This window comes from Sander lucioperca, chromosome 2 (assembly GCF_008315115.2).
Source record: "Sander lucioperca isolate FBNREF2018 chromosome 2, SLUC_FBN_1.2, whole genome shotgun sequence".
Lineage (NCBI taxonomy): Eukaryota > Metazoa > Chordata > Actinopteri > Perciformes > Percidae > Sander > Sander lucioperca.
The window spans coordinates 24,487,062-24,501,664 of record NC_050174.1 but is presented as its reverse complement, the minus strand read 5'-3'; the positions used below and the strand labels follow the sequence as shown (position 1 = coordinate 24,501,664).

At 43.2% G+C, this 14,603-nt stretch overlaps 2 protein-coding genes across 3 annotated transcripts in view; both read left to right on the top strand.

Annotated features, from left to right (window-relative positions):
- Nucleotides 1-1,087: 1,087 nt before the first annotated feature.
- On the top strand, nt 1,088-10,993 carry LOC116050701 (methylcytosine dioxygenase tet3-A-like). The gene is made up of 3 exons (XM_031300938.1): nt 1,088-1,947; nt 10,785-10,844; nt 10,940-10,993. The coding sequence occupies exons 1-3, from the start codon at nt 1,573-1,575 to the stop codon at nt 10,991-10,993; spliced, it is 489 nt and encodes a 162-aa protein (XP_031156798.1). The 5' UTR covers nt 1,088-1,572.
- Nucleotides 9,832-14,603, top strand: part of tet3 (tet methylcytosine dioxygenase 3) — a 37,190-nt gene continuing 32,418 nt past the window's right edge. Inside the window, exons 1-2 of one of the 2 annotated variants that reach the window (XM_031300584.2) lie at nt 9,832-10,107; nt 10,785-10,844. The gene's annotated coding sequence lies outside the window, so the exon portion shown is untranslated. The remainder of the gene's footprint in view (nt 10,108-10,784; nt 10,845-14,603) is intronic. The other variant, XM_035995324.1, reaches the window with a different exon arrangement.

Sequence of the window (14,603 nt, the reverse complement as noted above, 5' to 3'; positions counted from 1 at the left end):
TTGAAACGGGTCACATGCTTATTTCACAAATAAGAGGAAAGTTTTATTTTGATTCAATGGTGGGTTGCAGTTTTACCGGGCTTTTTCAACGTAAAATAAAGCCAGACTAGAGCGCTGCTTACTGTGCTCCATGGCTGTAACACAACAAGCGCCTGGCTGCTACGGAAACCAAAACTTGCGCATGTTAAATTTGGAACCCATGATCAGATTTCAATTCAATTCAGTTTTATTTATAGTATCAAATCATAACAAGAGTTATCTCGAGACACTTTACAGATAGAGTAGGTCTAGACCAAACTCTGTAGTTTACGAAGCCCCAACTATTACAGTGGTTGCCTCAAGAGCAAGCATTAGCAGTAGCTATTGCGACAGTGGTGAGGAAAAACTCCCTTTTTTGTTAGGAAGAAACCTGGGACAGACCCAGACTCTTGGTAGGCGGTGTCTGACGGCACCAGTTGGGGGAGTGGTGAATGGTGGCAATAATAGTCATAATAAAGATAGTGAAACAGTGATCACAATGGTAGTCATAGTAGTTCATGTCATAGTAGGGTACAGCAGGGCGTTACGGGGTGTAGTGTGGCACAGCAGCCTGGGTGGACGCGGTTGGACGCGGCAGGACGCAGTCGGACACTGCGGGGAATCGCAGAGCGTAGCAGGGTGTAGTAAGTCCATAGCGTCAGCTGCACCCAGGACCCCGGTGTAGGTGCCACCCAATTCCAAGGCGATGTTCTGGGTGAAGAAGAAGCAAAGGGACTCCGGGGAGAAAACTCCCCAGAGCTAGGTTAGTAACAGGCATTTCTGGGACTAAGATGCACACAAAAGGAGACAAGTGAAAAAAAAAAAGATTTGAAACCAAATCCTCCAAACGATTCCAAACGATTCCAAAAAAGAAACGATTCCACTGGAATCGTAATTTTTGAAACAATTCCAAGTAGGAATCGGTTCTCGATGCCCAATCCTAACCATAAGACAAACATTCAAGGTCCCAACTGGTAACCTAGAAAAGAAATGTGTATGCATACTTTTTTTGGCATTCTAGCATGGATTAAAACATTTTTGTTTTATCCCTTTGACTTTCCAGACTGTGGCCAGGCTGCGCAGACACCGCCATGACTCCCCAGGCTCCAGCTACGCCGCCACGGTGGCGGTCCGCCAACCATCACAACGGGTAGCTGGGAAAGATGGACTCCATACTGCAAGTTACAACCAGGATTCTCCAGGGCCACCAACGGGTGAACAATACCACAGTAGAATAATTAAGCTATGCCTGGAGGACTCCGACTAGAAAACAAGATTACATTAAGCTAACGTTTTTTGGCCAAGGGGATTTAGGCTTTCTCCAGATGGTTTAATATCGAGATAGACAAAGTCAACAGCACAGACTGATCCAAGACAAGTTATCTTCCTGCCAAACTTTGATTTTAAGACCATACAAACTTGCAGCCAAATATTTATGGTTCGTTTGAATGGTGTTGATTTTAAACTCCACTTTTTAAACTTCACTGTGTTCATCCGTGTTTTTATAGTCTCGTTATTTAAGAGACAACGTAGACATAAGTGAGGACGGCCACCATGCCCAGGCCAACGGCAGGGCCTGGCGTGCCATCTGAGGACATTTATGAATTCTCAATGGACGAAAAGGAGGCTCAGTCTCTCCACTTGCACAGAAAATCTTTAGAGAAGACGTCTCCTCTGAGCAAATATATTGAGACTGAACACCAGCAAGCGGGGCTCTTCTCTCTGTCTCCCTTCTATGCCTCCGTGGACCCCACTGTTGACCTCCAGAAGAAAAAGAGGAAGAAATGTGGCGACTGCACTCCCTGCCTCCGCAAAGAGAACTGCCGTTCCTGCGCAAACTGTCTGAACCGCAAGACGGGCAAGCAGATCTGCAAACTGCGCAAATGTGAACAGCTGAAGAAGAGACGGAATGAGTGGGAGGTGAGCGAGGTACAGATATGTTTATTGTATAATAATATGACAGTGATTGTTTATGGGAATACTATATTAGTGTCAGCATATCAATAGTATTAATAATTTGTGTTTCAAGGTAGTTTTGGAATCGCGCGGCCCACGCTGTCCCAGAGTCTCACACTGGGGGTTTTCTCAGTAGAAGTATGTTCTGCTTTTAGCCAGCTGGCTGTGGTTGTTGTGTCAAGTTAAGTGTATCCATTCACCCACCTGCTGCAGTACTTTCCTGACAGACCATTACTAGGGGTGTCACGATTCTCCAAATCCTGGATTCGATTACATTTTCGATTCTACGGTCACGGTTTGATTCGATTCTCGATTTTTACATATTTCTTTTTTTAAAGCACAGGTTGCTATGCCATTTTTAGACTTTTATCTGACCTTTGTTCGCAATGTACCACACTACATTGTCAAATTTAAAACATTTATTAACAACATAATGTAACAATAACTTAATATCTTCAGTCAACTGGAAACTTAAGCAAAATAAGCTACCATCTAGTTTCTCTTTTGTAACTGCAGTCTTCGTCACAGGTGATGACATTCAAGTCCACAACAAAACAAACAAAAACCATAAAAAAGCCATGTCCATAGTCTTCTCTGAACAATTAAGTGTCTTAACAAACTATTTCAACATAGCTGAAACATGCCATGTCTAGTGTCCTCTGTACAGAGATAAAGGGTGTGCACACACACACACACACACACACACAACGCAAACGTTGTCAACATAACTCACTTGAAATCCAAAATACTTCCACACCGGAGAGTTCACTGAAAGAGGAGGGGGTTCAAGTTCTGTCTGTGCAGTTGCCATGCTATCTTTTGACTGGCTGTATCTAAGTTTGAGGATGTTGACTCGCAGCACTTCAACACGTGCGTGTTTTTTTCCGCTTGGCAAGCCGACCGGACGTGACATGGGGGCGTGGCAGCATCGACGATTCCATTTTTTAATTAAAAGTTCGAGATTGTGACTTAATTTGAAAATTAAGTCACAATCTCGTGACACCCTTAACCAGTACAGATGTCACAAACATCTTGTTTGGGATGTCCATTCAGATAGATAGCATTAGGCTTTGTAGCTGCTGGTGCTACTAATTGCATTCCTTATCTGTCAAGCCTAGACCTGTTTGTCCTCAGGCTGGGTTTAGAGGGCTAGTTGGTTGCACGTGCCATATATGCAAAGTGTGTATATGTTATAGCATTTACCCAAATGACACATACTATAATGCTAGATGTGACACTAAATTCCAAAACTCAAATTCATAAATGAACATCTACAGTTTAGTATTGTTCTCTCCTCATGGCAACTCCACTTCTGTCTGACTTGTGTTTATCAGAGTCAGAACGGATGGAAGAGATTGTTCTGCCAACTCAAATATATTTATAGAGCACACTTCATACAGTGACACAACTCTGTGTGCTTTAAAAACGTGATTAAACAATTACTGGTTATACTACAACTACTATAACAAGCATCGATACTGTAAAAATGTACTTTGATGGTGGAAGTGTTTCTATTTGTTGATGGGACTGCCAGACACCAAACAGAAATACCTGTGTTCTAGTACATTTAATGCTGTTTCTTTTGGAGCTGAAACAATAAGTCAAATGTCAGAAAATGAGTCACCAACTACTTTGACAATCCATTAATACGTTTTCAAGCAAAAATCCAAACATGGTCATATTCCAGCTTGTCCAGTGTGAGGATTTTCTACTTGTATCTGTTTTAAATACATAGTAAACTGTGTACATTTGGGTTTAGGACTGTTCTTAGGACAAAACAAGACATCACACAATTTAATAGTAAAAATAATGGCTATTTTTCTCTGTTTTGTGAAATTCAATAGATCACGATAAATAGACAAATCAAGTAAATAGTCAGTCAGTTATGCCACTGAATGCTGCCACTGATCTATACGTATTTTCGGAAGATGTCGGAGTCTGCACATGCTCTAGCCTATGAGGATGTCCCAAACAGAGCTGTAGCTTTATCATAAAGCACCCACTGAGGTTGTCCCCACACACACTAATGTATTTAAAGTAGAAATTGGAACTTCAACAGTGAGAAAGACACAGGGGCACACCCACTTATATCTACCTTAAATGTAGTGAATCTAGTTAATAAATATATTGAGTATGAGTATTTACTTGTTGTGCTGAGTGCTGAGGATACAGATGGGTAACCGTTGTTGTTATAGATCCTACTTAAATATTGTCCTCAAGATTAAGCAGTGAAAAAGTTTTAGTCTATTTGAACAGACTGTGAGTGAACAGTGTGTGTGTGTGTGTGTGTGTGTGTGTGTGTGTGTTTTTGCATGGCTGAGAGACTGTGAGGGCTTCCAAACGGCAGCAGTGGAGAATTCCTGCAGTTGCCTGGGCTTTGTCCTTTGACCTCTGAGGATTTGAATGACAGTGGGGGTTAACCTTAGGCCAGTTTCTGTTTGTGTGCGTGGGTGTGCGAAGAAAGAGAAAGACTGCATGTTTTTAAAGTGTGCACTTATATGTGTTAATGGAAGTGCACGTGTGTGTGTGTGTGTGTGTGTGTGTGTGTGTGTGTGTGTGTGGCTTTGTGTGTGGCTTTGTGTGTTTGTACATGCCCCCGCGCTTAAACTGGGGGGATGGGCTGTAAAGTCAAGGAGGAGGACGGGAAGATGCAGTAAATGGTCAGCAGTATTGGAGGAGGAGAAGCAGGAAAAACCAGACTGGGCTTGAAAGCATGACCAAGCATGAAAGCATGGACACTTATTTACTGCTTTTCCTAGGGCTGGCAGTCAGCAAAACAAGCATGTGGCCACTGTTTCTGTTACCAACATTCCCATACTTACCAACTTTCATACACAACATGATGACTAAACAGTGTTAGGTGGGTTTTTGTAATGGCAAGAACTAAAAAGGGCAGGGGCTGTTATATAATATTAATAAGGTTGTACCAGTTTTTTTGAGGGCAAATACTATTACCAGTATTTCTGAAATTAAATATACAGTATATGTCAGAACATTTTTAACCATTTCCAAAACTCTGCTATTTCCGTGCTAAAATATTCAGATTTCATTATTATGCACCGTCTCTCAAATAATTTGGACATTTTTAAAGCTTTGGAAATAGCATATAGAGCTTCACAACAACACACTTAAATGTTGCTGTTTGATGAAAAAGTTTGCATATTTGTGGGAATCCATTCAAATTGTAGTTTACGAGAATCAATTTAGATTAAGGGCTTCTCATATCAAAGTAGTATTGATTAAGTAAACGCAGGGGTCAGAATATAGTCATTAAACTGCATCTTGTCCATTAGTGTTCGGACTGTTGCATCTCCTGGGTGATATTCATGTTTATATTAAAAGGCTAGTGACTGCCTGACTTGCCAATGCTAATCTACTTTGGCTTTTAGTTTCTTCTTTCCAATGTTCCAGATAGGTTTCTTTGCATTGTGTTTTAATTTTCCTTACTCTGATTGCTGTTTGAAGAGCACTGTTGTAGTGAGGCTGATCCCAACCCAACTTCTCAGCTCAGCTCTTGAGTTTGGAGGACTTTGGAATGTAAGGTGTCTCGGGGGCTGGATTTCAGTTTTATAACTACCTGACTGTTAATTATCAGTGGGTATCTGCCTAATTTGGCTCTACATGCATTTGTTGGTGTGTTTCTGTGTACGCGTAGAATGTTTCTGCAGAATTCTGCATGTACAGATTCTGTTGGATGTTTGTCTTAGTGGGTATGGCTCTGATGATGATGTAGACCCCATACATTAGCCTACAACGCAATGGGCTGATTGAGGGAGAGGCAGCAGGAGCAGCACATTGATCCAACTCATCAGCAAGCTCATTTATATACACATTAAAAAAGGAAGACTTAAATTGTAACCCTACCGAACACCTCTTCTCTGGGTGAAGAATTCAGTTAGTTTGTCTCCAATTTTAACAGCACACATATTTTTCAACTACATTGATTTAATCAGATGATACATTTTGCCCCGTATACCACAGTGTAGAAGTCTGTAATAGAGCCTTCTTGAAATCAATAAAACATGAAAAAGTGAACATCTTACCATTTGTTGTTAGGTGTACATGTTTTTTAATTAAAGTGTGAAGAGTATACATGTTCGGTGGTGCGGTGGTTTGGGAGAAAGCCAATTTGACTTTAACTCAAGATGGAGTGTTCCAAGACAGCTGCTGACACAAATACCTTGGTAGTTATTAGGGTCTGATTTGTTCCCACTCTTATGATGGGGAAATGAGCCCTTTCCACCAGATTTTGGGTAAACATCCCGACTGTAATACAATATTGAATAACTTTAACACTGTATCCTGCATCTCTGGGGTGCTACATTTGAGCATTTTGTTTTTCATTTTGTCTTGACCACAAGCTTTACTCAGCTGGAGAGATTTTGTCTGTGTGGTCAATAATTCCCAAGTAATTGGGAAATCAAGGGGGTTTTGGTTGTTAGGGCCCAAGCACCAACAAGGTTGGTTGGCGATAGGACTGTCAAAATTGGCCAAAAATGCCATTTGGGTGCTCGGATAGCTCAGTTGGTAGTGCGGGCTCCCATATGTAGAGGTTTACTCCTCAACGCAGCGGTCCCCGGTTCAACTCCGACCTGCAGCCCTTTGCTGCATGTCATTCCCCTCTCTCTCTCCCCTTTCATGTCTTCAGCTGTCCTAAATAAAGGCCTAAAAATGCCCAAAAAAATAATCTTCATGTTCAATTTTTTTTTTACAATTTGAATATATATTAGAATTTAGAATTTAGAATTTTCAGAATATTCATATATAATATAGACAGCCCTACTGCAACTGTCCAGTGGTCGGGGGTCTGTTCATCGCTGCTTGCAGCTGTAATCTTGAATTGTTTCCTGTAATGTTTGGAGTTTTTCTTTTATAATATATTGATCTGAATTGATTTATATTGGTATGTTTTTGTACAGATTTTCAAAAATGTGCTCACCATTTTGGATGGGTATTATTTAGTGATTTCTGAATGAATAGTGTCAAAAATGTCTTCTTCAAAATAAGGAGAATCTTCCCCCCCCCACCACCTCAATCCCTCCATCCCTGCCCTCTGACCTCTCAATGGATGTTAGCAGCTGAGTCCCTTATTGCCTGGCAACCACAGCCTCCATCTTCTACCATGACAGCTGCTCACTGTTGTACCATGTGAATATGGGCAGCAGCTTCAATTTCATACAACCTGTACAGTTCAACAGACTAAATGTGACCATTCAAAATATGTTTTACTCACGGCTCTTTACATTCACATAACCTTTTCTTACTTAATAGCCTGGTTAAGAATCCATACCGTCAAAAATGTTCCAGGTACACCCATTGAAACAGGTGACTAATTGTGAATGTGAATAAAATAGAGGAGTGGAGTATAAAGAATAAGCAAACTAGCTTAATCAATACATTAAATTAGACAAGTGAGTCTGATTGATACAATAAATAATAAAATACAATACGCAATCAGAACAGCTATAGTGAGCCTCCCTCCACTGTGTCCGTATGTAGTGAGTGTGTTTGTGTGTGGGGTTAGTTAGTTTGCAGGTCTAAATTGTGAAACAGCAACCTACAGGGCATTTATGAGTGAAATTAGTTTTAAATGAAGGCATGTGTATGTCAGGCTTATGGCGCTGTCTAGGAGTAGATAGGATTTGCGTCTGTGAGTGAGTGCTGTATGCTCTGTCAGTGATTGCAAGGTGTCCATTGAAGGCTGTGAAAGCCTGAAAGAGGAGGGACAGTTAGATGTGCTAGATTATGTTTCTTCCTCATGATTCTGCATTCGTTATTCCTGCAAAGACAAATATTTCTAACAAGCCTCGCTTGACAGGTGGTGCTTAGATTCATTACATAAACTATTATTATTAATTCACAACTGCGGTTACTCTTCCTGTTACTGCTGCCTTTACTAAAACGCTTGCGCTGCGGCTACACCGCTGTGTGCTACAACTCCCCCGGCCACCTGTAACGAAGCAGCCGCTCTCGCTGTCCAGCTTTCCACAAACACGCCCTCTGCTTACACATAAACACACACACTTACACACATTCATACCCACACGTGGCCCGTCTGACGTCAGCAGAGGGGGTTTCCCATGCCATATGAGAGCGTCAGACAGAATGCTGTGTCACTGTGTGGCTGCCTTTGCATCACGACGCCACACTTCAGCTCCCTCTCTCTTTCCGATTCTCTCTCTGTTTCTGTGTCTCTGTCTGCCTCTCGCTTTCTGTCCTTTTTGCCTTGATCCGCCGTGTCTTCGCCAGCCTGCATGAACTTTCGCTGACTTTGTCTTGTCATGCGGCGGTTACTAATCCAGCAGCCCTTTTCACTCTGGCACCACTTTGGCACACAATTTGTTTTTTGTTAAACTTCCCGTTTCACAAAAGCTGATCACTTACAGTTTTTAAAAGGGCTTTGTTTAAAAAGAGAAATGCATCTAGGCAGCAATTACTGATTTGGACAAAACCATTTCCCCTTGGCTTTTGTGGTTGTGTGCAGCACGCTGGCAAGAACGTGCACTGATGTCTGGTTTAAAAGGGTGCAAGCTGAAGATGATCTTTCACACTCAGAATGTAAACATTATGAACTCAAGCTTTCAAAATATGCTTGGTATGTCATTCTCGCACAGACTGTGTGTAAAGGAAATGCGAGCCCCCGGCAGCTTACATAGTGTTTGCACGTGTATCCTTGGAGATCACTGATTTGTAAACGTGAACGTGATCCCAGCTGATGATTTGTTATATTTTGTGACACCATGACTTTTTGCTTATGGCACTTATGTAGCTTTAATGTGTACTTCTCTTATAATATCACAGAGTAACAGTGGCAATGTGCTCATTTTCTGTGTCTTCACTTTCTTTGAGTCAGCATGTTGGGCTTTGCTGTGTAAGTGTGCATTTTGCCTGTCAGAGGGGGGTTGTGAGGCTGTTTGAGAGGGTCTTTGTGAAAATAAATGTGTGTGTGTGTGTGTGTGTGTGTGTGTGTGTGTGTGTGTGTGTGTGTGTGTGTGTGTGTGTGTGTGTGTGTGTGTGTGTGTGTGTGCAGTCCAGTCCAGTTATTGCAGGCAGCCCTGACACCCAGATGGTGCTCAGCGATACCACATACCAGAGGCATTGTTTAGGAAAGGCGAGTTTGAGGAGATAATTGACAGGCATAGAGAGGACCCATCCCCCCCCCCTACCGCCCCACACACACACACACACACACACACACACACACACACACACACACACAACTCCCGTCCACCTTTACTTTGTCTCTTTATGTCAGCCTCTCTTTTATGGTGCTGTACACACACACACACACACACATACACACACACACACACACCTCCCGTCCACCTTTACTCTGTCTCTTTATGTCAGCCTCTCTTTTATGGTGCTGTACACACACACACACACACACACACACACACACACACACACACACTATCTCTCTTTCTCTCTCTCTCGCCGCCCTCACTTGCTCTCCTTCTATTTCACCCTAGCAGCAGAGCCCAGCCCGGCCTCTGATTGGTGGACGGACTGCCTTTGTGTGCTATCTCTAGCGTGACGTCTCTCCGGCGAGCTCTGTGTGTGTGTGTGTGTACATTTGTTCATGAGTGTATATGTTTGAAGAGAGATAGAGGGGGAGGGGGTGGTAGAAGGGGCATTTACATCATGTATGTAGAAGGAAAAGAGAAAAAGAACTGAACAAGTGGAAGGAAGGAGTGATAGTGATCACAGAAAAAAAAATCCCTCGTGTGTGTGTGTGTGTGTGTGTGTGTGTGTGTGTATGAGCTTGTGTGCGGTAGACCTATTGGCATACTAGCAGGAGAGAGAGAGAGAGGGAGAGGGAGGGGGTAGAGCACGAGAGCAAGCGACACACACACAGAGAGAGAGAGAGAGAGAGAGAGAGAGAACGTGCGTACGAGGGCTCATGTAAAGCCAGATTAAAAACACAAGATGGCTTCCTGAATGGGCTGCTGGAACACAGACGAGAGAGAGAGACCGAGAAAGAAGAGTGGAGAGGTAGAGAGAGAGAAAGAGAGAGCAAGAAGAAAGGGATAGAGGGATAGAGGTGAAGACAAGAGGGAGCCCGAGTCTTCTGATGGGGATTCGTCCAGCGGACGGAGGAGTACAAACCAAGGCAGCTCAGAGGCTTGGAGGGTAAATATTCATTGCTCCAGACTATTTTAGGATTGAGTGGAAGGGGGGAGATGAGGTTGGCGGGACAGCTCAAGACAAAACACATCATTTAACATTGAGACAGTCAGGGCCATGTAGACAAGGGGGACATGCTGTGCCAAATAAGAAGATGCTATTGTTTTACAATAATTAGCCCTGCTTTGATGAACCATTTCCATCTATTGCATCTGACTATCAGCTAACCTATTTACTGACACTTGTGCATGTTTTGCCAATTTACCCTTTAAAAAACTGGGTTATGCAGACTCGTCTTAATGCATAAATTAGGAAGGCTGCGCCAGGTCAGGATACAGACATTACATAATTCCATAATGGAAATTGAGTCTTGCTTTGCTGTCTCTTATAGTATATCCCAGCAGTAGAGGGAAGTGCCGGCTCACACAAATCAAAGAAAAGACATTTGTGTGCATGGCTGCTTTTTGATGGTTGCTGAGTATGACAGGAATGATAAGGAGACAAGGAGTTTGTGTGTGAAAAGGCATACATGCTGTACCTGGTGGTCCTACTGTCCATAATGACGAGTTTTTTTGAACAGGCCCTTGTCGCATTATTCTATTGATTGTTATTCTCACCCCCTCCCATCTCTCTCTGTCTCCTTCTCACTCCCCCCTCTCTTGTTCTGTTGAATGGCTGTGCAGGTGGAATATTTTGAAGACAACCGACGAGGCTGCTTGGGAAACCCTGACCTGGCAGCTGAGGTAGGAGAGGGCATTGGTTTTGTGTCTCTGTGCGGTTCTGTGTGTCATCTCTGTCATCTGTGGGTAATCTCTGTCCATGATGCTTTGATTCTCAGCTGTTGGTTCGTCAGCGCCATGAGGCTCTTGTGAGGTGTAAATGTGGTGGTTAGTCAATGCAGCGACCAGTTCCTCTACTCTTTCTGTGTGTATTTGCACGTGCATTTCCACAAATATGACTACGCTCTGTTAGTTTTGTTATGTATGTATATGTGTATGTATCTGTGTGAATGGGTTTAAGCATCGATGCCTGTTACGCAGAAAAAGCAGCGATTGTGTCGCTGGGTTGTCATTTGTCTATTTGCTGCTCTCTCCGGCGAACACATGTGCTCATTATTTTAGCTCTGATACATCACGGGGTGGAATAATTGTGCAGCGTACATCTTTAGGGAGCTGCCTTCCCATCCAAATTGCCCTACTCGGAAGCTGGCTATATTAAACTTTAGCTTTATCTCCAAGCCGTGGTGAGCTGAGCGCCTCAGTGATGAAGTGGCGGCGTTCTCAGTTTAAAGCATCCCACGCTGCCCGCTGATTGGTGCCAGAGCCAGGCATGTGTAGATACAAGAGACCAAGGAGAGGAGGAGGGAGGAGGAGGAGGAACCCTACGCGCTGGCTCAGGAGCCAGGGGGGCCGTCCTTCTTCTCCTAGGTTCTGGAGTCAAATGAGGTAAAGGGAGTAAAAGTTAGTGGGTCACGCATGCGTACGTGTTTGATTGTCGGGCGTAGTAACCTGTGGCGTGTGGCCGCTGAGAACTGCTGTTCTGCAGCTTGCCGAGTCGGGGCACGCTTGTGTGTTTATGTGGAAAGGAAGTTTGAGTGGCGAGGCTTCATAGAGAAAGGATTTATTAAGCACCAAACAAGCTGTTTGAATTTTGTGCTGTCCGCTCCATTAGAAGAAAGATAGCTTAGATTTGACTTGCCATCACATGCATAGTGAAACATTTCAGTGTTGTAAACCTAGACACGTGCACGTGACAACATATGACTCAGGGACATTTATGCTGGCAGATACATTCAGCTTCACTACAGTGATGGTATATAGGTTAGTCAATCCGTTTCAAATATCATGAATGGGTTTAGCTCAGTGACATATTCTAATTTACCTTTAAGGCTGCTCTAATCACTGTCTATGTGTAGATAGTCTCTTCATCTACAAGGTATATATGGCCATCTGGTTTTCGGGGGGGGAAAGGAAGGGAAGAAGTTTGTGTTCTCTGCCTCTGTATGGCTTTCCTGAGCTCCTGTTTGTAGAGGGATTGTGTCCTTGGTGGAGTGTCTCGTGAGGATCTGTATCCGTGTCACACATTTCCCTGGTTCCACAAAAACAAACCTGGTCTACACCCAACAAGCTGAGGGTAATCATGTAGTTATACAGTATAACTTTTCAGTATTTTCAGGACCCACACAACAGCTCCAACGTGTTGGAACATAAAAACAGTGTGACAGTAGACATGGTTAAAGCAAGTCAGACAGCACTTTCAATGATTTATTTTCAGTTTTGCTGTTCCGGAAGAGTTTACCACAACAGGTTACAAGACAGACAGACTGCACTCGCTTGATTTTTTTTTTTTCTTCCACGCCCATACACAGGATTTCCTCTTTCTGCATGAAATGAACTTCACACAGTCGCCTGGTGGGAAAGAGTCAAAAGCAGAGTAGAAACACTCAAACCACCAAGTGCGTGACAGCAGATGGAACGTTTGTTAATCATATGTTTAGCCTCGCGTGGAATCCCCAGCCTCGTTCGCAAAGGGTTAACACTGACCTAGTTTCCGTGGCAACACTGAATGTCTGATGACATCATTGCTTTAATTTTAGCTCAAGTCCGGCATCCAAGGTTGGTCACATGACCAACTAGCCAGCACCACATGTGTGTATTTGTGTAGAAAGTGGTTTGGTATATAGTACAGACTCAGGAAGTGACATCACCGCTTCCATTCAGCGCTGGCTTTCGATGTATTTACTGCTCTACAAGGTTTCCACTCAGTCAGTAAAGAACTGCAGCTCTTTTTCCAGTGTGCCTTGATGCCCAACTAGTGATCTAATGGCTGATTAAAATGTGAAAGTCAACAATTATACCAGTAGTCAGGGTTTCAAGATGCACAGATCTTTCTTTCCATCTAAAAGTCATGTTGTCGATTACAACCTTGCATGCAAACCCAGGAAGAGTAGGCTGCTACCAGGCACTGAACAACTCTTGTACCTACAGTGAAATGTGTAGAAGTGAAAGTGGTTGTCACTTAATGCTTACAAAATAACTATTTCATCAAAGACCCTCCAAGGATTTGAAAACATCACATCCTGTAAACCCTCATGGGATTTCATTTTAACGTATGTAGTCACCAACAATTGCCTCACTTGCATGGAGTCATTGATTTATAGAGGCTCGATAAGCTCTGCACTGTTGTCAGGTTTCATCTTTAATTAATGATAATTAGCAGATGTTTGTCTCAGCACTGTCTGTCCTGCTACACTTCTTATACCTGCTTAAATGCAGTGAACATGGCTGAGTCCTGGGCTGGATCAATCACCCTGCATGGCACGACGAGTTGTGGTTGGTGGCTTGTTGGCATCGTTGGTAGTATCGGTGTTTAATATCGGAGGGAGGTTGTCGGCCGCCTGGTGCCGCAGTTAATAAAAAATGAATGGAAAGAGAAGGGGGAGGAGCCCTCAGCTGTTGCTCGAGCTCTTTAACTCTCACCTCTCTGGTGGCTGCTCTGATGTTCCCACTGGGCACACACTTTATACAATCCTGAATCCCACTGCTGCCTGACGCTGCCAGGTTTTATGTAACGCAGCGCCACAGCTGTTGGAGTTTTCATCACACACTATTGGAACACGCACATAAAAATATTGATTTCTGAAACAACGGAAGTATACTCATGTGAATTCCCTGGAGGTATCCAAAAGAGGTAGATTAGACTGATTATAATGAAAGACAGGGCATACAACTGGTAGTAGCTCAGAAATGCATGGCATGTAGTAAGTTCTCAAAAATGTCACATTGAAGGGCAAAAGATCATCTAGCCCTTCATTAGAGTGGTCAAAACTCCATTTTGACCTTGGTTGTAAATCAGGATGATTTAGTGTATGTAAAGCACAACATGGCTTCATAGTGCACAGTTGAGTACTGGCCCTTTAAGCCCAGCTACGCCTGACTTGAACATATGGGAAGCTAATCTTAGCCCAAGTCCTGAGAGAGACAAGGCTGGCAACCAGCCACTGTGCAGAGCTGAGGAAGGTTTCTCTCTGTTTTTCTCTCTCAAGTCTGAGCAATTCCTGATTTAAACCTCTAACATTGTCTCCAAAAGTCATCACATAATCTTTCGGTTTGCGATGTGTTTCACCTGAAGAAAACTGCTCTAGTATTTGAAACAACTGTGTTCTGTTAATGATTACATCATTGTCCATTTAGATTTGACTGCTCAGCGTTTTTTCATGACTTGGCACACATTAGCCTGGCAGGTAGTAGAACACAGTGTTCTTATATTGTTTTTGAACCCTTTTTTACTCACTTGTTTTCCATTCATTTCCCTTATGTCTGTTGTCTTTGTCTCAGACTCGGACCATATTCTATATATTGATTACATTCTTCTCCTTCTTTCCATGCCCTAAACCTCAGGCACAAAGAGCTGCCTCTTAAAAACAGCGCCCCCTCCTCTTCCTCCTCCGCCTCGTTATTTTTTAGCGACTCCACCCTGCCCAACAGCCCCCCACTCATCAC